This window comes from Xiphophorus couchianus, chromosome 22 (assembly GCF_001444195.1).
Source record: "Xiphophorus couchianus chromosome 22, X_couchianus-1.0, whole genome shotgun sequence".
Taxonomy (NCBI): domain Eukaryota; kingdom Metazoa; phylum Chordata; class Actinopteri; order Cyprinodontiformes; family Poeciliidae; genus Xiphophorus; species Xiphophorus couchianus.
This window is the reverse complement of record NC_040249.1, coordinates 22,524,495-22,550,552: the sequence shown is the minus strand read 5'-3', so window position 1 is coordinate 22,550,552 and position 26,058 is coordinate 22,524,495. Positions and strand designations below refer to the sequence as shown.

General features: G+C 38.0%; 1 protein-coding gene across 4 annotated transcripts in view; it reads left to right on the top strand.

Annotated features, from left to right (window-relative positions):
* Nucleotides 1-26,058, top strand: part of cpeb3 (cytoplasmic polyadenylation element binding protein 3) — a 44,625-nt gene that overhangs the window by 3,315 nt on the left and 15,252 nt on the right. For 2 of the 4 annotated variants that reach the window (XM_028006720.1, XM_028006716.1), the window contains 5 exons: nt 6,071-6,224; nt 15,628-15,684; nt 20,557-20,583; nt 21,583-21,750; nt 22,999-23,088. In XM_028006720.1, coding sequence (XP_027862521.1) covers nt 6,071-6,224; nt 15,628-15,684; nt 20,557-20,583; nt 21,583-21,750; nt 22,999-23,088 — 496 coding nt within the window. The remainder of the gene's footprint in view (nt 1-6,070; nt 6,225-15,627; nt 15,685-20,556; nt 20,584-21,582; nt 21,751-22,998; nt 23,089-26,058) is intronic. The other 2 variants (XM_028006717.1, XM_028006719.1) reach the window with 2 other exon arrangements.

Below are 26,058 nucleotides of genomic sequence, written 5' to 3'. Positions count from 1 at the left end.
AAAATACAAAAGGAAAGGACACAAAAACCTCTGAAGAAGACACTGAGCGCAACTTCCTTCTTCCTTCTTAAACAAAAATGGAGTAGCGCCAGATTTTAGTGGTTGTAGAATTTCTCTTTTGTTTGTTGGACGTTTGTTTGGCTTGTATTTACCCAGAATGCCCTGCGCTGTAGTCCACTTCCTGCTTTTGGAGCCGTCTCTGGTCTGCCTGCCATTCACATATGTATTCGAACTGCGCCAGCGTTCACTTCAACCAAATCGAAACTGAGGTTCATAGGCGGACCAGAGTTTGCTTTTTAAAAAAATCTGCATCAGAGTTTAATTACACACCTCCCCAAACGAACCGGACTTTCTAGACAAACAAACTCGTTTGATTAAAGCGGACTAAACACGGCTGGTTTCAATTCAATTAATGTCAGGTAAAGAATACCTGAGCAAATACAAAAAGCAGTTTCCAAATTTCTTTGGTGGGAAATCTGTCCTAAGTAGATAATACATTTTGCTGTATGATAAATTGTCGCTGTGATTATTGCTATAAATGATAATATTGTCTTTTTGAGAACACTTTGAACAAATGTCACGGTTCCCCCCAGAAAACTTTCTATACCAGCTAGAAGGGGCGTTAGGGCAGTTTTTGAGTTAAAAATGTTTAATGTTAACAGAGAATTTGAAAATATCAGCAGGTAATCATGTGTTATTAGAAAACATGGTTAACAACATCTTAACACCAACTATAAAGTCTTAACATGAATTAATAGAGTGGACCAGGGCCGGATTTAAAAAAATAAGGGCCTCTGAGCTGGAGGCAGCTTCGGTGCCCCATCTCAGAAAAAGAAAGCAAAATTTTACTCATTACTTGTTTTAATTTATCACGCAATTAATTTATCTATAGCTTATTGTGACAGGGCTAGTTGCTATTGATAGAGTGCGTTGCAATTGTGATGTAGTTCACAATAAATCAATTAAACACATGGTAAATTAAAATGAGCTCAATAGTTTCCATTTGCATTTTTTAAAATAAATTTTCTCTTTTTTTATCAAAAGCTGGATAACAAAAGTCTTCAGTCTGGTGCTTTGGTCTCAACTGGCCCCTTTTTGAAGTATAATTTTGCTGTATAATTGATTTTATTTGTTGTTTTGTTTACTTATTTTGAATATTTAAAATGTCTTCCACTTCCAGTGTTAAACGTTCTGTAGAATTTAAAGTTTATTGATCCTTGTTTTGCCATCAGCATGTTGCTACAGTCACTAAGTGTCAGAGTAAAGACAAACATGTCATGCATGGAAAGCCATGTATTTTTCTTTCATTTCACAGATGCTAAAATACTGAACATTTGAAGATGTTCAGTATTATATTGGGAGGAACACAGAAGCCTTTGAGAACAAGCTTATTTTCCTGGTGTGAGAAGTTTTTTTTCTGAGCGAATACAAGGCGTTTTTATTCCGAGGTAAAACGTGTTGCTAGCTTATAAATTGTTTAAGGAAATAAACTGCCGGCTAACAAGGAAATTGGCATTTGAATTTGAATTGCTTCACTGAGACAGTACAAACATTGTGAACTGCAACTGCATTTATAATGTAATTTCCTCAATATCCCGCACTGATATGCAAATAGTTCTTTAGACCTACGCTGTTTATTCATAGCAGGGACTCAGAGAAATACCTTATAGCTGCTGGGATTCACTTGAGGAAGCCTTTCCAGCTCGACGGCGTGAACAAACATGAGCCCTCACAGCGTCTGGTCAGTCACGTGTGTGATCTATGTTTAGCTGACTGACAAACAGGCGTAAAGTAAACCAACAGGATACCCTCCCACCCCTTACAATGTCACCGACTTCTACAAAAACCAAGTCGCTGCTCCGTCGACGGGAGAGGACGAAGGTTGAGCCGAAATGTTGCAAAAACGCAGCTTTGCTCTGGTTGGGATTACAGCCGGAGTGAAACGTACCCGGCTGCTGGTTTGAGTCCATGTCAGTCGGTTTCTGTGACACATTTTCCTCTGTCTGTCTGTCGGTGCAGCCTCAGCCGGATTACAGCTCCAGTTATCTCTTGGAGACGAGGTCAGGGGGTCACATGTCACGCTTTATGAGGCGGAGAGGAACTGCAACGCTCTCCCACTCTCATCCAGTCCAGCTTCGCTAGATGAAACTCTAGGATTAAGAGGGACATGCAGTATCAAAGCAGATAAAACCAATTATTAAATTTAAAATATCATCTTCTGAGGACTAATTGGTGTTCATGCAATGTAGGGTTGTAACTTGACCCCTCCTGATTTATGTAAACGGGATATATTATGCAAAATTTCATATTTTGTTACATTGTTATACTTCAGTTTGTTTCTCAATTGCTTCTAAAAGCAACCATAAGTGCTTAAAAAATTGTCGTTTTTTGGTGTCTGGAAAATGAGTCGTTTCAAAAACATCTCGGCTGGGGTCACCGTTACCTACCAACCCAAGCGGAGCTCAGTCCGTCGCCTAGCAACCCAAGTTATGTCAGCTGGTTTTACCGCTGAAGTGTTTTTTTTCTTGTTGACTTACAATCCAGAAACCACTTCTTGCGTTCTTGTTGGTTGTGCAGGAGGCTTCACTTCTGCTTTTCAAAGATGTGCTGTTGTATAATTGTGGATCTGCAGCCATTTTCACGTGTGAGTGTAAATGTTGAGTTGGCCGGTGTGCCCAGCAGCAGTTTATTTGCTAAAACAGCTCGCCATACAGGAAACAATATGTTTTTCTCATGCTGAAAATGAAAATATAAATGGACCTAGTACTTTTTAATCAATATTCAAGAGTTAATAATTAAAACAATTAACTTTCTGAAAAGTTACTTGTAAGTTAGTTTTGTCTTATTTCAAGTGTAGAAAGATATTTCCACTTCAAACTAGAAGAAAATACTTGATGATACTGTTTTTTGCAGTGTACAGCTTAAAATACACATGGAAAAATAAAATCTGACCTGGTATTTTTTGTCTAGTTTCTGGTGCAAATATCGTAGTTAGTTCAAAGAAATAAAACAAAACTAACTTATTCAGCAAGATGTAGAGGCTTGTTCAGAGTCAATAAATGCTTTATATTGGTGAAAAAGTCCTAGTTCATGTCAGATTATTTCACTTTAATCATGGCAAAGCTTCTTGTAAAGGTGAAATAGTCTGCCAATGAAAAAAAGCTCTTTTTCATCAAAATTAAGGAATCATTTACTTAAAACAAGCTCCTATATTTTACTGAAATGCTACTTGTAAGTTAGTTTTGCTTTATTTCAAGTGAACTAAGATATTTTCTCTAGAAATTATGTCAAAAATACTTGGTGAGATTTTGTGTTTTTGCAGTGCATGAATTTTCCACTTCTGAAATGGATTTATTCACTTTAAAAATTGGACCATTTTTGGCAAATAACCAACTTCTAAGCTTATGTTCTGCTCAAATTGTACTTATAAACTCACATAGGCTATACCATTCACATAGAGTTGTTTGTTTTTAAAGTTTACCTTTAAGAGATAAGTGGCACTCGTATGCAAAGTCAGGGTTCTGGATGTCAGCTGTTGTTTATGTAAACAAAGATCAGGTGCGTCACTGCCTGGCCTAAAAAACGCTGGTAGCTCATTCTTTAAATCCGCCTGGGTTCGAATATCAACTCGTTATGTGCTTGTACCTGCCTGCTGCCTCCTCAGAGCCGGAGGAATGCGAGGAATTCAACCCAACGTGGCGACGTCTCAGGAGATCTGATGATGCTGATGGAAATTATCGCGCGCGTCTTCTGATTGCAAGCGAGATGGCTGGCGAACAGGAATAGCCTCCTGCTTAAATTCTGCTTCACGGTCGTGCCGCCGCTTGACATCAGAAATCTCTTTTAGAAGAGAGACCTGGTCAAGACGACACTCGGAAAGAGCTAAACTGTCTAAAACAAGTCGATAAAACACAATAAATAAAGCAAATGTAGCGATTTGACCTCTTGGAGAAGGCAGTAACATTCCTTTTTTACTGCTTTTTTAAATGAAACTCACAAAATCTGAGTGTGTTTTGATTTTAAGAACTTTTTGTATATTATTCCAAAACTGGAACATGGCAGGAAAATGGTGTTTTGCTTGACTTTGGATATTTAAGAGCAGCCAGGAATGTAAGTTAGTGGTGTCCAAACTTTTTACTCAAAAGTAATCGCAGGCCAACCCCCCCCCCCCCCCCCTCCCCCCAAGAAAAAGGGTTAGGGTTAAAAAAAAATTTTGTAGAAGATATCTGATATTAATTTATAAGTTTTTTTTTAAAAATCCCTGTTTTTTCTAGAAAATTTCAGAGATTACTCAAAATTTCTGAGTTTGTTTGGGCAGAAATTTAGTACTTACTACTACTTTAGTTTTGCATGCTTCAGTTTCTTTAAGGCTCAATTAAATACATTCATTTTCAGTAATAAGAACAGGAATTAGGTCACTTTCTGTCAAACATCTGCTACATTTATCCAAGATTAATAAAAAGTGAAAGCTGACTTGGGTATGGCAAAGTTGACTTTTCAGTAAGTCTCTTGTATAAACTCATTTTTACCTTTTGTTAAAACTTAGGTATAAAAGGATGAATGTTTTATGTTGTACTTTACATTTTCCTGTGTAAGAAAATTATGTTGGTAACAATTTTAATCTAATCAGAACTCTGCCCGCTTCGCCATGACGGACGTTAAAACAACCTACACGCTCCTTTAAAGCCTGTCAAAAAACATAGATCTGGTTACCTAATGTTGCTTTTATTTAGTTGATTTTGCATTAAAATGCTCAGAGGGTGCTGTGCAGAAAAAGACCAGGATGAAAACCAAACTTAATGAGGAAAAGATACAGGATGGCGGTCAGTACGCATCCGTACTTAAAGCATGTTTGCTGCTCTTGACATGCATGCTGAACTGACAGATTTTATCCTCTTAATTAACAGAAAGAATGTTAAATTATATCACTGTGTAATAAATTTGCAAGACTTTAATTATTTTTGATTAAGTTGCTGAATTTTATTTTATTTTTTGGTCCATATGTAAACCATTTTCATCTGCTGTAAAGCATTTAATGAACTAATGTTTAAGTAATTTACCTGATAATCTGGGAAAGTAGCTAAATAAGTGCGTTAGAAATGAGCACACCAATCCATTAATTAAATTTTTACACAATTTACACATAATTAAAATGTGGTTTATTTAGAGCTACTTATTCCAATCTGAACAGAAATATCACACCTTTACCCGTTCCAGAACCATTTTTTTGTTTTTGCCTTTTTCTTTTTTGTTATATTTTTTCTCATCTTGTTTTCTTTATTTTTGTCTGAATTAAATTCTCCTTTGCTTGTTATAATGGGGAAAGTTGAGCTATTAAATTAGGTCAACTTTCGTTCCTCCAATAATGTGATGTGTTCAAACGCAGAGTCTAAACTTGTAAACGCCACCTCCAGCTGCGTCCCATCAGGGAAAAGAAAAACTGAACAGCTCAGCGGTTTAAGTGTTTACCATTTGCACCAAGTGGGCAGATTTTTATCTGTGTGGCGCTGTTGGGTCCTGAGTGGCAATGGGTGGGCAACACTTTTGAATGCTCAGCCGAACGGGGCAACAACAATAGCTGCGGTGTCCAAACAATGCGGCTTCCCGGCTCGCGTAGCGAACACAGGACACAGCTGCCAAGACCGCAGCCTTCCAGCTCTGGCTGGAGGTTTTTTCTCTCATGTTTCTCAGATGAAAGCGTCAACAAACGAGGGAAATTCAGTCAATCCTCCCCCAACGACAGACTCGGCGTTAACACTGTTGGAGTTCCCGTTATCAACCGGTGGAACTTGAACATTATTTTCACAGAATCCTCCTTTAAGGTGAACATTTTTAGAGGTTTTCTAAAATGCAGTGAATACTGGGTGCTGAATTGACTTAAAATATTTCTTTCTTTTAAAAACACAGACATTAATATACTGAATTACAAATTTATTTGATAACTCTAGTCTTGTCAAGTATCACATCCAATCTGTCGTGATATTGATTTATTGTATGGTGTCTTTGTTCATTTTCATGACTAACTTTGATGACTAATTCCAGACGTCTGCATGTTTTTGCTGTTTTCCAGGACCGGAATCGGCCCTTTGATCCTTTTAACTTGAACTCTTTGGAGAATCCCTTAATGGATATGATAAAGACTGACCATGACAAAGGTAAACCACACCCGGCCGGCTGTCCACCAGTGACTATTGCCGATATTATATGGAGGAATCATTTTGCAGGTTAGAAATATTCACTCATCTATTGCTATCACATGTTTGTATCTGTTTGTTTGTTTGCTTCATGGGCTAAAGTAACTTTTTAATCAGTTGAGACATGGAGCCTTCCCTGCAAAATTTAATAACATTTTTTTGGGACCTGTGTTGGCATGCTGCAGAACATTTTCAAGCCTTTTTGTCTTTCTACTGCAGGAGATAATTTAATATTTCTGCAAAGTCTTTCAAATGTGGATACATAAACCTAACTTGGCACAGATGTTCCCAAAGGCTTGCTTTGAAAAATTTAAGATGGCCGCCATCATAAACTTCATATTTAGAACTATATGAATCAGATATATATTTCTTGTTCTTGTGTTTCCTGTTTCTGGTGGACATTTTCCAAAATGTCAGCCATGGTTGTCATTGAAAATAACAACCATGTTATTTTCCATGACTACTGTCAATATTTGCACTGACAGTAGTCAGTGCAAATATTGACAGTAGTTATTATTGCCAGTGGTGGGCACAGCTAACCAAAAGTTAGGTTCACTAACCACTAATTCACTAAACAAGAATCGCATATAAATAAAAATTAGCAGCAGCTAATGCTAAACTGCTAAACATAAAAATTAGCAGAAGCTACTGAATGCTAGACAAAAAGTAGCAGAAGCTACTGAATGCTAGACAAAAAGTAGCAGAAGCTAATGCTAAACTGCTAAACACAAAACATGTTGTGTGAAGAAACAGCGAAGTCCTCAGTTTCTGATTTTGCTATATGTTATTGATTTGAAGTTGCATGAACGTGATTAGCAAAGTAGAAAACATGTGACATAAAATTCATACAAGTCATGGAAATGGGTCACATTTGTTTCAATAATTGTTTTAAACAACTCAAAAATGTAAGTGGCTAATGGGAAAAACACAGGTCTGAACAGGCAGATTTTTATGATCGTTTCCACACTTGAACAATTTGTACAGTGATCTTCTGCACTCTTTTTGATTGCTCATAGAAATATATTGCTTATTTACAGCTTCAAAAATAATATTTGAACTGATTCATCATAAAAACAAGAATCCGTCTTCGGTCTTCGTCTTAGGGCGAACTCATTGTTTTTCCAGCTCTGTCGTTCATTGTACGAACCAGGATGAGGCCTTGTGAGGTTAGCTTTTTGCTCTCATCCTAACAATGGAAAAGTAAAGGTGGGAGGGGTGTGCCCGTGTTTTTCCCGTTTACAGACTGCGTTATTTCCAGGCCTGTACTGAGTGAACATTGTTGGGACAGAGTGATCTTCAGGGCCCCCGCTATCTGCTTCACGGGAACTGTGTCGTAACGTCCCGCAGGGCCGTGTTTGTCGAAGCACGACAAACACAGAGGGAGATATGAGGAAAGCCAGGCAGGCTTGGCGTTTTACCATAAGCTGAGCGTTTCCCTGCATGCTTCGCTGTGTTGTCATAATGCAGAATGCAAGGTGCTGCAGAACGCTCCTCCACCCTGCTGGCAGAACCGCTCGCCTTTTGAGTCGGGCCCGGCTTCCACGCAGGAAACATCGTGGTTAATATGGAGAATTTAAACTGTTAAAGTAAAGCTGGTCGATTTTATAGAATAGGATTTAAGAAAATAATCACTTCACTGCCATTTGTTCCAAAAAGCAGCTGATGTTGAGTGAGAAATAATCAGTAAACTAGTTACATTTACTTCAGTAACCTTTTTGAAAAGAATTACTTTAAGGAGTATTTTTAGTTTTACTTGAGTAATTTTATTATGAAGTATCGCTACTCTTGAGTAAAATTTCTGGTTTCTGCCGTTTTTGTTAAAATTTCATAAGTTTTCTTTATTGAAAGAAACAGATTAGGAAACCTTTTTTTGCCTGATTTTGAAACTGATAATCATCAATGTTGACTGGTATGAAACACTCATATCATGACAAAAGCATATCGTCCAGCCCTAATTTCAACAAATATTAGCGTACTCTGTGAATCTTTTGACCATAAATCATAGAAAACAAATAATTTCAAACTTACACCCCCAGTGTTTGTATAATCACACTACTCTGCAATTACATAAATCCTTTCGTAAAGTTACCTTAGTTTATTGTAGCTACCATTAACCATGTTTTTATTTTGGTAGGTTTCTTGTTGAGGTAACTATGGTAACAGAGTGCAGTTCTAACTGATAAAAAGAAATTAAATTTTAGCTTCAGTTGAGATGGGAACAAGGTTAGTAATGAAATGTTGATATAAGTGATTGCTGTATTAATGGAAAGAATTGTACTAAAGTAATTAGCTATGTATAGATTATGTATAACTAATAGCTAACGTAGCTAAAAGCTAACCTTTGTTGACGTAAAGGTTTTGGCCTTCTCAAAATTGACTTTAAAGCCCAAAATTAATGACATACATGCTCATCATGGTCTGAGTTGTAGCTAATGATGCCAGTAATAAAATCCTGGTAGTTTTCCAGAGACTTTCCTCCAACCTTCAGGGTTGAGGCTGCTGCTGTTGCTGCAGAGAAACGGCTCACAGGCGGAAAACCGCCAGTCAAAACCAATTAATGCAATAGACCCGGTTTTGCATTCCTAACTGAACGGTTACCACCCACCTCCATCCCATCGCTGACATTTCTCACATACTTCTCATTGTGCCTGGAATAGCTGCTCTTCCTTTTGTGTTTTATGAGTCAGAGAGAGGGAGGCGGTTTTTAAAAGATGAAAACTCACCTGAGCTGTGATGTGGGTAGAAATCAGTCGGTCGGCTTCGTGTATGGAGAACAATCAATGGTAACACTTTATTTGAAGGGGTGTGGGTAATACTGACCACACTCTTGTCATAATCATGATATAACACCTGTCTTTGTAAATATTTGACAGAAGTGTCAGACATTAAATAATACCACTTTTAGTGCAACGCTGACACTTTTAATTGTCTTTTAATACTTTGCTTGAATAGTGTCATTATTTACCAAATAATGGAAAGTTGACACTTTTAATCCAAGAATTAATGCAACTTTGAACTAAAAATGTCATTATTCACCAAATGACACTTCATGACAATCAGAATTGAGTAGTAACTAATTACATTTACTCACTTACATTTACTTAAGTATCTTTTTTGAAAGAAGTACTTTTAGTATGCTGTACTTTTACTTTTATTTGAGTAATTTCATTACGGAGTACTTTTACTTGAATAAAATGTCTGTATTTTCTACCCACTGAATGAAAAACATTTTTTAATCAGAAATCCACCAGACACAGACGCACACTTGCAGTTTTTATTAAAGTTTCATAAGTTGTTTTTTTTTTTTTTATCGAAAAAAACTGATTTGGAAAAAAAATTTTTTTATACGAATTACTGTCTCAAAATATAAAAATTTTCACTTAACTCTATAATTTGGTGATGTAATTTTTAAATATCAAATGGTATTTTTGATAGACTTTTTACTAAATACCTTTTTACGCTTGAGTAATTTATTGAACGAATACTTTTTACTTTTACTTGATTAAAAAATATGTTGAAGTAGTGTTACTCTTACTTTACTGCAGTTTTTGTGTACTCTGGCCAGCTGTTGTGACAGCAGTCATAAACATTCATGAAGACTCGTTCATGTTTATGACGATGTCATGTTAATTTTATTCACACATCTTCACATAAAGTCTGAATCGACTTGTGTTGATTATGAGAGGCGCATTGTGTTGCATCTGATCTTTGAGACTTTCTGAAAGCTCCCAGTTTGGGTTTGGGTTGTGGATATGTGAACAAACAGCCCTTTTTAACTGCAGCACTACACACAAACACACACACACCCTCACACACACACGCCTCTTATCTCAGGCTGTCCAGTCAGCAGATGTGTGACGGTGCGTCTCTCAGCGCCTGCCGTCACCAACCACAGGAGGCAGGAGCGGTAGGTCTGCTCTGACTCAGCTGCTCTCACTCATACGTCATAAAAGAGGAGCTCAACGTTAACCTTAAGTTTGCTGCAGATTATGTTTTTTTTTTTTTAACAAGGTAGTTTTTCAAAATTATTGGTTAAAGAGAGGATGTATTATGCAAAATGTGAGTTTTGCATATTTTTGTACTTTAATTTGGGGCTCAACTGCTTCTAAAAACAACCCGATTGTTTAAAAAAGAAAAACACGCAGCAGTTTTTCGGCAATAAGTTTATGTTTTTCTATGTCTGGAAAATGAGCCGTTTCAAAAACCTCCGCAATGTAACGTCACAACTCAGCAGGGGCTGCCTGTTACCTAGGAACCCGAGCGAAGCCCAGCCCGTTACCTAGCAACCCCAGCAAAGCCCGGCCTGTTACCTAGCAACCCAACTTAAGTTCCAGTATGTTTGGTCAGCTGGTTTTACTGTTGTGTGCGCTGTACAATGGCTACTGGAAAAGACAAGTGTTTTCTCCTGGATTTACCATCCAGAAACCACAGAAACGTTTTGGTTGTGCAGGAGTCTCTACTAATGCTTTTCAAAGATGTATGGTTGTATAATTGCGCATCTGTTTGCGAGCATTTTCACGTGTGAGTGTAAACGTTGAATTGGGGCATCTTATTTGTATTTCAAGTGACAAAAAACTCTAAAATAAATCAATTTGAAAGGAGCTTAAAGTTGGCAGAACCAGGGAGACTAAAATTTTATTTTAAAAAAATTTTGTAAAAAAAAATCTCAGAAATGAAAATTTTCTAAAGGAAATTTTTGACATTTAAAATTCTTTAGTCAAATTTCAAATATCAATCTAAAAAATATTATTTACTTTTATTATAATTTTTGTTGTGCAATTGAACATTTTTTTTCTAGAAAATGTTGAGATTGCTCTCAAAGTTCCTGAGTTTTTTTTGGCAAAAATTTCCTGCTATTTTAAATTTGCATGTTTGCTGTATTCAAAGAAATACACCTAGTTTTCAGTTTGTTTTGGGTTTGATTGAACACATTTATTTTCAGTAATTTAGGGTTACTTTCTTTCAAATCATTTGCTATATTTAGTCAAATTTAAGAAAGAATAAAAGCTGATTCGGGTGCAGCAAAGTTGACTTTTCAGTAAAAGTCCCTGGATAAACTTTACATTTTTTTTGTGTAAGAAAATTATGCTGGTAATTTTCACCTTGATTACAAATTAATTAAATCAGATATCCATCTACATCAATGGGCCAAATTTTTAAAATAATTTTTGAACTGCAAAGAACTTTGTGTTTTTGGGCCGGATGAACTGAGTCACAGCTTGGGGAAAAGCAAACAGTGACACTGGCTTGTTGTGGTTGTTGATGGGGCCACCGATCAACGGAAAACATGAATTTCATGCACAGCAGCGGCCGCATGAGTAACGATCTATTTAAGTAACAACTTGGTAACAGCTGGATGTTCCACGACTACTGCGTCATTTTCAAGTAAATTCACTGCAGGGAAACAAGCGTCTCGATTCAGAAAATGGATCCTCGTTCCCAAGGGTCAATGTTCAATCGACAGGTTGGATTTGACCCCTTAAACTTTTCAGCTGATATAATTAACACAGTATGAAACAATTTCATGTACTTTAAACTGCCTGTAATGACTTCACAGAGATAAGATGATGCATTTATTGGTTGTGTTAAAGGTTGAAAGCAACAGCTTCATCTGAGTGAGTTGGCCGTAGCTGCTGTTAGCATGACTTAGCTTCTCCAGTTTAAAAACAAGTCTGGGCTTGTTTCTTATGTCTTTTTGAAATGATGTCTGCTGTTTATCCAGATTTCACACAACATAAATGCATTTAAAAGCTTATCTAAGGTTAAGCCGGATTCATGAAAGTCTTTCTTTTTATTTAGAAAATACACAAGGATGCTTTTAATGTAATAACTGGATATACAGTTGATCTGGCACAATTAGGGAATTTATCTAATTTTCTTTGCATTACTGTAATCTTTAAAAGACCTTTAAGTGTGCTTGTAATTATTTTGCGGTGACTTGTTGAGTTGATTTTGAGCTTTAATGATGCTTTTTACCCATTGATTGTCCTTGTGTGCCTCTTTGTGGTCTGTAGTCTTGTTTATTCAGATGGCTTGGCTGCACATTTCTGCATTGACATAAGAGCATTGACAGGAGGTTTTTATTTTTGTCTCCTGCTAATCACAGCTATTATTTATTTCCACACCTTGCTCTCGACACACCCGTAACTGCAACTGGGATTTTCCTTCCGAGATGTTAATAGGGCGGTTTAATGGTGCAGAATGAAGTTGGATTTCAGAAAACCTTCACACCCAGCTCAACCTTCATCCAGGCTAACTATTATTAGCGACACTTGCTGATTACATTAACATTTGTCTGCATATTTTAGGCATTTGGACTCCAAACAAACATGAATATGAACATATATTGGACAGCTCTGTTTCACTACTTTCACGCACGTGGCAGCCATGTTTGTCTGATCTTTACTGAAACTACTGTATCATAAAAGTTTTTGGTGGGGTCCCCCTACAGGTCTGGAGAACTACTGGTTGATGGAGGGAGTTTGCAACATTTCATAGTTTCGTAGTTATAAAGTACTTCACAACTATGAAACTATGAAGTAGTTCATAAAGCTAGTCACATGTGAAAATGGCTGCAAACAGATGTGCAATAATCCAACAGCACATCTTTGAAAAGCATCGGGAAAACCTGCTGGTCAACCAACAAGAATGCAGCAAGTGGTTTCTGAATGCTAAGTCAACAACAAAATGCTTGTATTCTCTAGAGTAAAAACAGCTGACCAAGCTGTTGGAACTCAAGTTGGGTTGCTAGGTAACGGGCAGAACTCTTCTGGGGTTGCTAGGTAACAGGCAGCCCCTGCTGATTTGTGATGTTACAATCCAGAGGTTTTTGAAACGACTCATTTTCCAGACACCAAAAACATGAACTTAATGCCAAAGAACGAGGGGGTGGATCAGTAGAGATCCAAATGGTAGTACAAAAATGTAAATTTAGCATTATATGGCCCTGTTAAAAAGTAAAAAGAAAGAACCAGGACAGCCACCCTCAGATCCAACTGGGTGCCTGACGGGGAAGCTGTTGAGCCAACAGGGACATGGATGGCGTCTCTTGAGCCGCCGCTGCTGGAGATGTTGAGAATAGCTCACAGAGGAAATGTCACTGCAGCAGCAGCATCCCCCCACCCTGCCAATCAACTCCTCAGGGGAAGCAGATGGCACAAGCCCAGAGTTATTTAAAGCCTTCAGGAAGGCAACTGTCTCCCTGTGTCACCCAACATGACTAATGCAGACTGAAAGGCAATCCGTATGTTGTTGGGACAATTGCCACTTCACTGATCAAAGCAGTCTTCTGCTTTGAATGCAGTGGCGTTGGGTTAAAGTTCACAACCTGCGTTGATTCTGTCCAGCCGCTCAGATGTTTTGAGCTGAAACAAACAGACCACCCACACGTTTACCAATACGTGGTTCTGCTCTGCTGCTTCCCGGGGCTCTTGAACTTGGGCAGCAGCCCGCAGACGTCGGGCCGGTGAAATGGGAAGGGATCGGCTGGTCGGAGAACCTTCTGGAGAGTTAAATAACACGCATCATGTGGTGTTTTCGTCATGCGGTGTTTACATCTTTCTGATTCAGAAAAAGTGTGACACAATCTGTTTCTGTGTGGAACACATCCATGCATTCATAGGAGCCGGTGGCTGCAGGTGGAGGCTTGTCTGCCTTCACCAGCCTGGATTATGGGGCTGGAAACAGGTGGAGCTCATCTGGCTTCAGACAGCTCTAACTGCAAGTTGGGTAGTAACTAATTACATTTACTCAATTACATTTACTTAAGTAACGTTTTTGAAAAAACATACTTTAATTAGTGCTTTTACTATGTTGTATAATTTACTTTTACTTGAGTATTTTTATTATAAAGTATTTCTACTCTTACTCGAGTAAAATGTCTGGATTTTCTACCCACTGAATGAAGAACAACCCGCCTCTCGCCCGGAACGTCAGCTGGAGTTAGGAACCATCTCCTCTGACCCCACTAGGGACAAGAGTGTAAGAAAATGGATGGATGGATGAAAAACAAACGTGTTTTAATAAAAAATTCACCAGGCACAGACACACACCTGAAGTTTTTGTTAAAGTTTTTTTATTGAAAGAAACCAATTTGGAAACAGTCTTTTGCCTGATTTTGTTATTTTTTGTTACTTGAATAAATTATTGTCATTTTGGTCTTTAAAGTACCAAAATTTCCACTTAACTTCATGTTTTGATCTTTCTGATTACGTAGTTTTTGAATATTAAGTGATTGAAAATTTGGTCTGTAACTCACTACCTGAGTAGACTTTACCAAATACGTTTTTACTCTTGAGTAATTTCTTGGACGGCTGCTTCTAACTTTTACTTGAGTAAAAATATGTTGAAGTAATTATACTCTTACTTGAGTACAATTTTTGGCAACTCTACCTCTGCATTATTACAAGAGGCTCATCTCAATGTTGTCATAATCCATCTTCTGTGAGGAAGTCCTAAAGTTTTGTAATCACACTTTGAGTGTGTCCTTCGAAGACTAATTATGTCACAGTGACGTGACGAAGACCCCTCCAGACTAGCTTGGTGTCCTTCGCAGACCACCATATGCAGGTTGGAGGGGAGATTTTTGTTCTTGTAACAGTGGCGGACGAAGCCGGAGTGTAATATAGTTTTAAATGAAAGTATATTAAAATCTGGTATTATAAAAGTTAAAAACTTAAAGCAGTTGTGCTGTCTCAACTGATTCTAAAAACAGCCCAAGGGCTTTAAAAAACCACCCAGACGTTTTTTAGTTTGTGGTAATAGCTTAAGGTTTTCTGAAAAATGAGCTTCCTAATGTTGAGTCACAATTGACGGGGACTCCGCCGTTACCTAGCAATCCAAGCAGAACTCCTGCACATTTGGCATCTGGTTTTACTGCTGTACAATGGCTGCTGGAAAAGACTTTCTATCCAGAAACCACTTGCTGTATTATTGTTTGTTGTGCAGGAGGCGATGCTACAAAGATGTATGGTTGTGTAATTGCTCATCTGGTTGCAACTAATTTCATGTGCGAGTGTAAACATTGAGTTGGGAACTGGATCAAAAATACGTAGTAATATTTTATGCTTTTGCTGTGTAAACAGGTTGATTCTCTCCTAAATCAGGTTGCCAGGTGTATTTTTCTTTCCGTTTTCCAAATGTTACGTCAGAGACAGATAATCAGGAATGTCTCCCATTTAGACATCTTACACCACCTGCTTTCCATGAAAGCACTGACAGATGTGTCCATGTGAGACGGGGACATTGTCCCTGGTGAGATCCTATCCCTTTACCTGCTTTTGTCTGGGTGAACGTATCAGATATGGGACACCAGGGTTTCCTGTTTCTCTTGTCTGCGATTGGTTAATTTGCTCCATGTTGGTTCATTTCTGCACATTTTTTGTAATTGAGGATCAAATAAAGATTGTAACAGTTTCTTATGTTTCTTTAACAGGGCGGATTGGACTCAACTTTCACCATCCTGGAGCAGAACACATATTGCCCCTGAATAGTAAGTCCTATTAGTTTTACTGGTAATTCTGAGTTCAAGTTAAATTGCGTAATGAGTAATGCGTTTTGGATTCCCTAGCACCATAACTTGGGGGTGTCCAAAGTACGGCCCTGGGGGCCAAATGTGGCCCCTGGAAACATTTTGTGTGGCCCTGCTACCACAATTCAATAATTACCCAAGTCCAGCACAAGTGATTAATGCTGATGGAGATTTTTTGGTTTTGTTACAAATAAATTAAAAATGTTTGTTGATTTGCATTTTGCTTTTGCACATTTATGTAGCGACTTGTACTCAAAAGCAGACTTTGGTGCATGAAAATCTGCTTTTAATTTATTAAACCCGGCTAAATATATCAAAATTTCATACAAAAAGGGACAAGAACCCGCTTTTTATAGCTGAGAAGTTTTTATTTTTTGTATTTCTTTTCCCAAAAACAGACAATTTGAATGCCTTTCTTTTAATTTTTGAGGATACGTTGATTGATTTACACAACAATTTTAACAAAAGTTAAATTATTTTAATTATTGTAAGCTCAGTTTTTTGTTTAGCAGGTAAATTATGTATTTTTTGGCCCATCTGACAAAATGTTTGGACACCCTGCCATAAACGTAGGAGGACAGACCTCGGGTCACTGTGGGAACCACACTTGACTCTGGGAATAGCTCCTCCAAAAATACCCCCACATGTAAAACTAGTTTGCCCCTCTGTGACCGAACCAGAGCCAGGAAGGAAACCCGGCTGAATCCAAACCGCGGCTGTAGCCGGCCAGGCTTTGGAGCTGCAGTATGTAACTTTTATAAAATAAAAATTTTGTTTTTTTTACTTATTTGTTAAAATTGTCACGATTTTGTGACAGTATATAACACAAATAATCTGTGAAAAGATCGATTTCCTCCACCTCCTCCCTGAGCTACTATTGCAAAAACAACCAATCAGAGCCAGGAGGCGGGGCTTAGCGGCTCGTTTTCTCATTTTTATTTATTGTGATTAATCGCTTATTGCGACATGTTTATTTGGGTTGATGACCTTCCACCTGAGGTGCACCTATTTTAGTAATGCTCTAGTTCAGGGATGTCCAAAGCGTGGCCCGGGGGCCATTTGTGGCCCTTGAAAGCATTTTGTTTGACCCCTGACCACAAGTCAAGAATGGTAAAAAATTTTGGCCAGCAAAGCAGAAAACAGTTAGTGACGCAAAAATATTTGGGAATTGTTTTCCTTTTAATAAGATTTTCAAAACAAAAAAAAAAGCTTATTGTTGAGCAGAAAAAAACAAACTAATTTATTTTTCTAATTATTTTAATTCAGTGACTTTTGTTATCCACCAGTAGTGTAAATTTTCCCATTGTGGCCCCTGGGGGAAAACGTTTGGACAGCTTTGCTCTAGTTTCTACTTTGGGCTTGTCCAGTTGGGGTTTTGGTTTTCTGGGCCCCATTTTCTCTTTTATCCACTCAAGATCTTCTAAACGTGTCTGGGACGAACTTCAGCGTCAGCTTTTAGGAATTCCTGCTTCATTTCCTCCTGTTGGCGCCGAGGCGCCACGCTGTGCGAGAATCTCCGGGGACGGTGCGTTCGTTTCTTCCAAAGAGAAGAAGAAAGCATGCGGCGGTCCTCCTCTCTGAGGTTTTTTGTTGTTGCGGTTCGTCTCTGACTTCAAACCCGCGGCACCCAGGAGGGATCACCCAGATTTCCTTTCCCTCCCAGGCAGCACACAGTTTGGAGTTTGTGCTTATTCCTAACCCCTCTCCCTCGTGGCTTGCATTGTCTCCGCCGCTGAGGCATCTCATGCTTTCCCAGCCCGGAGCACTCTCCGTTTCTGTCTGGTTGCTAGGCGACTTTGTTTTTGCTGAGGCCAGGCGGTGAAAGGGCGATGCTGCAGAGAGACTTCCCAGGTTTCTCTAATGAAAACTTAGCCAGGCAGAAGAGACAATACAGTCAGATAGTGGAGGTCTGACAATGCCAAGGCGCTTATTGGTTTTTGAGGAGACAAGTCTGCTATTGTGGCCGATGAGTTAAGGGGTACAGGAGGATCTGCTCCCCCTGCTGTTTGTTGGCATTTAACTTCTTCTGTGCATTAATGTTCAAACAGCAGGATTTCAGGTTTTATCTGTAAAGGTGACCTATTATTTCTTTAGATTAACTCGTTACACTACAAAAACACAAAACCTTACCAAGTACTTTTTGTCTCATTTCTATTAGAAATATCTTAGTTTTGTCTTAAATCAAGTGTACCAACTTAAAAGTAACTTAACAAAATGCAGAAACTTGTTTTAAGTAAATAATTCCTTGATATTGATGAAAAATTACTTATTCCATTGACTTCCCTTATTTCACAATTGTTACCTAGCAACGCCAGCGAAGCCCAGCCCGTTACCGAGCAACCCAGTTTTAGTTCCACTGGCAGATTATTTCACCTAAAACATGGGGAAATTGTCGTGTTACCAGTAAATTTATCTGCCAATTGAACTAGTAAATTTTTATTCATGTTAAGGAATTACTTACTTAAAACAGACTCTTCTAAGTTTTGTCTCATTTCAAGTGTAATTAGATATTTGCAGTAGAAACTAGACTTAAAATACTTGGTAAGATTTTGTGTTTTTAGTGTAATTGATCATTTGAATCCCCAGAGTGAGCTAGAAAACACAAATTTGCAGTTAGAATTGATATTCTTGTATTTTATTCATATTGCCAAATCAAAGCAATGAAATCATCTCACATGTGGCTGCTAAAGGTCATGATGGGGTCACATTTGGTCTCTGTCCAGTTCAAACTGTCCGCTTGTACCTTACCATCAGCCGGCCACATTCATACGCCATCGGGAAGTTTCCACTCTCACCTGGCCTGCTCCATCTGACCCGTCGACCAGCTCTTAATATTTCACCACAGCGATGGTAATGACTAAACCGGCCCAGCAGCAACGCCTCTTTATGGCCTCATTTGTGAATATTCACAGAAGATTAGCAGGAAGTGCAGCGATTGCAGGTTCATTAAACTCGGATCACAATCACCGGAGCCGTGCGGCCGTGCATAATGCTGCTGCGCCTCTGTTGCCAAGGCAGGTGCAGCAGGCTTACGGAGGACCGATCCTGCCATCTTTAATTCATTTAGGAATTTAGATTCTATAGAATTTGTTTGAAACTGTTGTAACTAGGGACGCACCGAGTCACTTTTGTCACTGCCGATATCTATATCTGAACAGAATAACAGAATGTATACAGAAAAACAGTGCTCAACTAAAGTGTTTCTTAAAAAACCCCACAGAATTAAATGTACTGAATTACAATTTTATTTGCTACACTTAAATACACCAATAGCTTGAAAAGCTATTGGTCAAACATGTAAAAGGAACTTTAATTTGTCCAATAAGTGCAATTAAGAGTATAACAGCTAATGCAAAATAAATAATAAAGAAACTGAAGCTGACAAAAACTACCTTGGTCAACCATGTAAAAAATAAATTGCAACAAACCTTTCAAATAGTTCATAAAGTGCAATTAGGAATTCTAAATATAATGCAAAATAAAGATTAAACCATAGAACTAGACCGAATAGATCTACCATTATGGATTGGGCATATTGTCACTGATATCCGATCTAGGATTTATTTTTCAATATAGGTACAGAAATTAATATCTGATTGGGGCATTTCTACCAAAAAATGCAGATGGACATTAATATTCAGTCTTTTGGTCACATTAGCTCCAAGCTATTGACAAAAAATGAAATCCATAATATTCCGTAAATATATTAATAAATACAAAGATGTATATAACCAAAAATATATCAGTGTGTAAGAAATAAAAAAACACAACCAGTTAAATAATTTGTTTTAAATAAATTTGGTGATAATAAGTATGAAAGGAAGAGAGGGCTTGAAATAAATAAACAAAAGATAAATATATCAGTTTTGATTAAAAATATGCATTATAGCACAGAAATGCATCAAAGTATAAAAATTAAGACAGAAATACACGTTTACACACAATTATTTTATCAATTGTTAAATCTCTTAGTATTTTGTTTGCATTTAATGGCACACTAATTTATTTGAAATTATATTAATGAATCATTTCTTTACTGCCATATTATTCCTGACTATGGCAGGATTGGTCCTCCATATACGGAAGAGGACTAGAACCACTGAAGAAAAATATTTTTTTGACTTTTCTCAGAATTCTGACTAAGTTTGAAATTTAGATTCTTTTCTGAGAATTCTGATGCTTTTCTCAGAATTTATCCTTTTTTTAAAGAATTCTGACATTTTTTCTTTTTTTTTCAAATTTATATCAATAAATTTTGATATATTTCTCAAAATTTTGACTTGTTTTCTCAAAATCGACTTTTTTTTTACTGAACTGACTTTTTTCCCAAATTTTTGACTTTTTCTCAGATTTCTACCTTTAAACCCAGAATTCTGCCTATTTTCCCAATTATGAATTCTCAAAATTATGTCTTTTCTAAAATTCTAACTCAATCCTAACTTCAAACTCAGATTTCTGAATATTTTCTAAAAATTCTGACTCTTTCTCTCTAAATTGACTGTTTTTGCAGAATTTTGACCTTTTGTCAGTCATTCATGTCTGACGTTTTTCTCAGAAGTTTGACTTTTTATCTTATGGGATTTCTGAGAAATTTCTCAAAATTCTGAGAAAAGTCAGAATTTTTTACAATTATTTTGTTCAGTGGCACTAACCCTCTTCCGTATCCTATTCCCCGTGGCTGTAATGATGCTCTAGTCCTGTTGCCGAGGTCTAGGCGCGGCCCGCCACTGTTACCTTAGCGATGTTGCTAGTTTGGTTTAGTTGAAGAAAACCCATGTCTCTGTATTTTCTCCCTTCCCTTGTTCCCTCTCTCCCCTCCATGGCGCTGTCAAGCAGGCCGGAGCTATGGCCGCCGACGAGGTAACGTGTTCTGCTTCCCGAGCCGGCCATGTTTTTTCCTTTTCTTTTTTTTTTTTTTGCAAAGAGGCTGATTTGTTTATGGGGTGTCTAATTGTGGTGTCACTTTGTGGCTTTCATCTGTGCTGTGGTTGAATGGAATCATGCTAATTTTGACACTTTGTTTTCCATCTTGTGTCTTTAATCAGGGAGGGGGCGAAAGGTCATCGGTTCTGCTTGAATTAATCTTGTGTCGGGCGCTGAGTGGGGGGAACGAATCTGCTCTCTTTGAATCGGTCTTAAATAAAAACAATGACAAACTAAACTCTTAATCTTATCTTTTTGTTTGGACTGATTCCTAAAAAAAGTCAAAATAAGAAATGATTTTAAGGCATCTTCCAGTTTGGCTTGATGTGCTTTTTGTGTTTCTTCATTAAGAAGGAAAGCTGCTGTGTGACGCAACATTTCCATCCTGCAGGGTTTCGAGCTTTGCAGCAAATAATCAAATCAAATGTTATTTGTATAGCACATTTCAGCAGCAAGGCATTTCAAAGTGCTTTACATCATTACAAACACAGAAACACAAGGCAACATAGAATCAACAATCAAAACACAACATTAAGTCAGGTTCCATCAATAAATTTGTAATTGATTACGTTTCAAATACAATCCTAAACAGGTGGGTTTTTAGTCGAGTTTGCATCCATAGAAGGTTTACCTGTTACACTCCTACTGTGTTATATGGAACAAAATACTTGTTGCTATTTTTATTCCCTCTCACGCTCACAATCACACAGTTTAAAACGATGTAGGTGCATTTTAATGGGCCTCTGGCACAAGGCTCCGTACACCGGGCCGCATAATGACCTGATAATTAGAAATAAAGTTGTAGTTCAGGCATAAATCTGCAGTAAAAACTCACCGTCTCTTCACACTCTTACTTCACGCTCTCTTTACCTCCCCACTCCTCCTCCTCTCTGTCCATCTTTTCTGCTGTTCTTTTCACTTTTACGCCCCGTCCAGGTCGTTCCTGTCTTTTCCCCTTTGAGGATGGTTTCCTTGACGACGGCCACGGTGACCCCTCCCTGACCCCGGGCCTGAACTCGCCGACCCGCTGTCAGAACGGCGAGAGGATGGAGCGCTACTCCAGGAAAGTGTTTGTCGGAGGTCTTCCTCCTGACATAGATGAAGGTAAAAGATTTTTTTTTTATTTTGTGTTTTTTATTTTCATTTTTTGCAGCAAGTTTCACCCTGATGCATATTATGCTCCTTTTTCCCAGTTGGAAACTTCCCAGAACACGCTGTAGTTGTGACTTTTTGCCTGTTACAGTCACGCTGACATTTATCATCTCCATTTAGGGGCACATTGACACTACACTGCAAAAAAATACCCTCCTAAAACAAGTTAAAAATACAAAAAAACAAAACATTTTCACATGTAACTAGTACATTTGGTCAATATTCAAGAATTATTGACCTAAAATATCTTGTTAAATTGTTTATTTGGTCTTTTTTCAAGTGTACTAAGTTATTTGCACTAAAAACTAAATGAAAATACTTGGTAGGGTGTTGTGTTTTTGCAGTGTAGCATTAGTTTTCTACACAAAACCACATCTCAAATTGGTTCATGCACTTTAAAACTGTGATCATTTTTGTCAAACAATCAACTTCTAATTTTTGACCATGGTACAACAGTCTGTTTTTATATTCAATATGGATGATGGTACATAATGTGTACAATCGGCGCTAAGTAACTTTTCAGCAAAATATTGGAGTTTGCTTTAAGTAAATAATTCCTTATAATTGATGAAAAATAACTACTTCTATTGGCAGATAAATTTAGAGATAATGTGGGGAAAATGTTTTGTTACAAGTGAAATAATCTGCAAGTGGAATTAGAACTGGGTTGCTAGGCAACGGGCTTGGCTTGGCTGGCGTTGCTAGGTAACGATTGTGAAATAAGTGAAATAATCTGCAAGTGGAATTAGAACTTTTTCTTCAATATTTAGGAATCATTTACTTAAAATAGGCCTCTATATTTTGCCGAAAAGTTACTTGCAAGTTAGTTTTGTTTTATTTAAAGTGTATTTAGATATTTGCAATAGAACCTATTAAACCTATATTAAAATACTTTGTTTGATTTTGTGTTTTTGCAGTTCATCACCTTGTTTAACTTAAAAGAGGCCCGTTTACTTTCATATGTTTAAGAGCATGCTCTACTGAGTAAAGGCGCCTTACGTGCTCTGTGGCGTTTCCACGGCCCGATTCAGCCCATTTCATGTTTAATGCAGCGGCTGCTTGCCTCTAGAACCGGGGAAAATACAGAAAAACAACCCTCCTCAACGTGGCGTTTCGCTCCACATCGAGTTCTTGTTTTCAATACCGTATGAGAAAACTCATCGCATTTCACATTTTCTTCTCTTTGTTTTTCCCCCACAGATGAAATCACCAACAGTTTCCGCCGCTACGGGCACCTGGTGGTGGATTGGCCCCACAAAGCTGAAAGCAAATCCTACTTCCCACCTAAAGGTAACAGCAGGTTGTCCCGCCTTGCGCTCATCATAGAGATGCGTATCAATAAATATCGCTGTGGGTGTATCGTTTGCAGAGACTCGTATTGCTCTGCGGTACGCCGCTCAAGCTGGGCAGCGACGCAGGTTTCAGTTTCCTACAGGAATCCCTCCTGTAGGATTTAACTATCCAGCTGGAGTTTGGTTTCAGGATTCGTTTCCTGAGAAGCTAGGAACAAAAATGTTTCTTTTACGTTGAGATTGTGTTTGTTTTTTGCTATGAAGGAGTATTGGGCCCATTGTAGATAAATTTTAAAAAAGGAGTAAATATCCACCAAAAAGACTCAGAAAATTTTCGATTAATCTGATAAATTTTCTAGAAAAAACAAAGTCAAAAGGAGGAAATTTATTCCTCCCTTTTTGTGATTGTCAGAGATTTTCTAGAAACAAATATGGTTTCAAGTTTAAATTTTTTGACATTCGGAAATTTTCTGAGCTTCAAAACTTTTAGATGTTTGACCCGTTGAACTCAGAACGTTCCACTTTTTTCCAGAAAATTTGTGAAATCTCTAAATTTCTGAATTTTTTGGGCAATTTTTTAACCTTTCAAACTCATTTGACATTTTCACATTTTCCTTTTTAGAAAATTTGTGAAATTAATTTCAACATTTCTGAACTTTCTTCTAGCAAATTTTCAACCTTTCAAATTTGGAAATTTCTACTTTTTTTCTAGAAAATTTCTCAGATTATTATAATTTCATAGATTTTTCCTGGAAAGTTTCTGAGACTAACCTCAGAATTTCAGATTTTGTTTTGTTTTGTGGTAAATTTTCAACTTTTGGATGTCAGACATGTCTGTTTTCTAGAAAATTCCTGAGATTAATCGAAACATTTCTGAGTGTTTTGGTTGAAATTTGTCCATTTTTGTCCCATCTGCCATTGCCCTAATATAGTGTTATTATTATTGCTCTTTAAGCTTCTGTGCTGCTCCTTTTTGCTTTTATCTGTAGTTTGTCTCATATTATGAATCTACTCTGGAAACATTTGGCATTCCATCAGCAGATGGTAATACGCTGCATCTGGAGGACCTGTGAATATCTCTGCCAGTTTTTCCTCTCCCCACTATTTTTACCTCCTTTTTTTATTCTCAGAGGGATTATTTTGAATCGCCTCTTCTAATCCAAGAGGGGAGAATGCGGCATCCTTTTAGGGGAATGAATGAGTTTATGGCAGCCAGAGGACGCCGCCATGTAGGGAAGGAGGCGGATGGGTCCGCTCATCTGTGCGGTGTTCATCTCTCGCTTCTGAAACTTCCCGTTTAGCGTCTCGCTCGCCGTTTTATCCGGCCAGCCATCTTGGAAAGGTGACAGAAGCCTTGCAGCTCATGGCTGTGGGATTTAGGGCAAAGTGCGTCCAACGCCTGTGGGACTGAGAAATACCGAGCTGTGAAAACATGTCTGACCCCTTAACTGATTTCATCTGTTTTCGCCGTGTTGTGACAAAATGAAAAAGAAGCCGTTTTTAAATAATGACTGCTTTTCCAAAGGAAAAAGCCCATCCAAATCAATTTGTTTAAACTCCCGTCCAGCATTGGATCCAACAGAGTCGTTTACGTCGCCATAGAGGAATTTTGGCTCACTAGTCAGAGTTGGATCTGACTTTGATTAGGCCACTTTTTTGTTTGATCTTTATCTTAAGGTCTTAACGAAGCGAAGAAACCCCCATCAGAGATCAAGCTAAACTTCTTCGTTTGTCCGTCAATTTGAGCAACAGTGAAAAATAATTTATTTTAAAAATTTGACATTTCATTTTTATTCTGTTTAATTCAGATTCAACAAGCAGAACAGATAATCCACCTCGTGTCATTATTAAGCTGAATTCATTCAACTTTTTCTCTGCAGTGACAAAGTTTTGAAATTGAGTAACATTTCACCAAATGAAGTGATCAGAAGTTGACAAGACTCTCTGAACATTGCCTGGTCCAGCAGACACTCTCCTTTATGGAAGAATAATCCTGCCATCCTCTCTCTGATGGGAATTTTTGTTATGTTGATTGATTTTATTGAGCTCTGCAATGTTGTGTAAAGTTGAAACTGAGTGACTGCACCAAATCGTCAGGTGTGTGTAATCTGCCAAAATGACAGATGGCTGTCGGATTTTTTCCATCACCGTTTAAAAACCCCCATCAAAGACAGATAGTATCTGATTTCAGTTATTTCAGCATTGTGTTGATACGATAGTCGACAAGTGGGAAATGCAAAGCAAACCAACTCGTAACTCCGAAACAAACAAATTCGAAAATCAAATGCAACTGAAAATGCTGTGAACAAAAAAATAGACACAATAAGTGGAAAGTCCACAAAAAGCAAAAACAACTGCAAACTTGCTCCAGAAAACTGAAATCCTCCAGACCACTAGGGGGAGTAACACTACCTATGTGAACATGTTGGTGTTCTATACTGTTGTAAAACACTGCATGCTTGAAAAAGTAAAACGTGAAGTGTAACGTTCTTTTTCTTCCTGTACGTTAAATCTTGACATCCCGTCTTTACCGAGAGTCCCATTTGATTTGGTGGTCGACTCCCTCTAGTGGCCTGGAGGACCTCCGTTTTTGTTTGCAGAGTTTGTCTGTTGCATTTGTTTTTTAAGGTTTTTTTTGCATCGTTCATATGTTTGGAGCTCGTTTTCCCATTTGTTGCACCGTTGAATGTGTGATGACTGGGGCGTGCTGTGGTGGCGCAGGGCGTTAGTGCGCCCCATGTTTGGAGGCCTTAGTCCTCGACGTGGCCGTCGTGGGTTCGACTCCCGGTCCCAGCGACCTTTGCCGCATGTCTTCCCCCCTCTCATCGCCCGCTTTCCTGTCTGCCTACTGTTGCAAAACATACAAGCCACTAGCGCCACAAAAACTCTTATGGAGAAAAAAAAGAATGTGTGATGACTGTCAACGTAGCGTTCTTTTTAGTTTTACTCCATATGTAGGTCTTGGAAT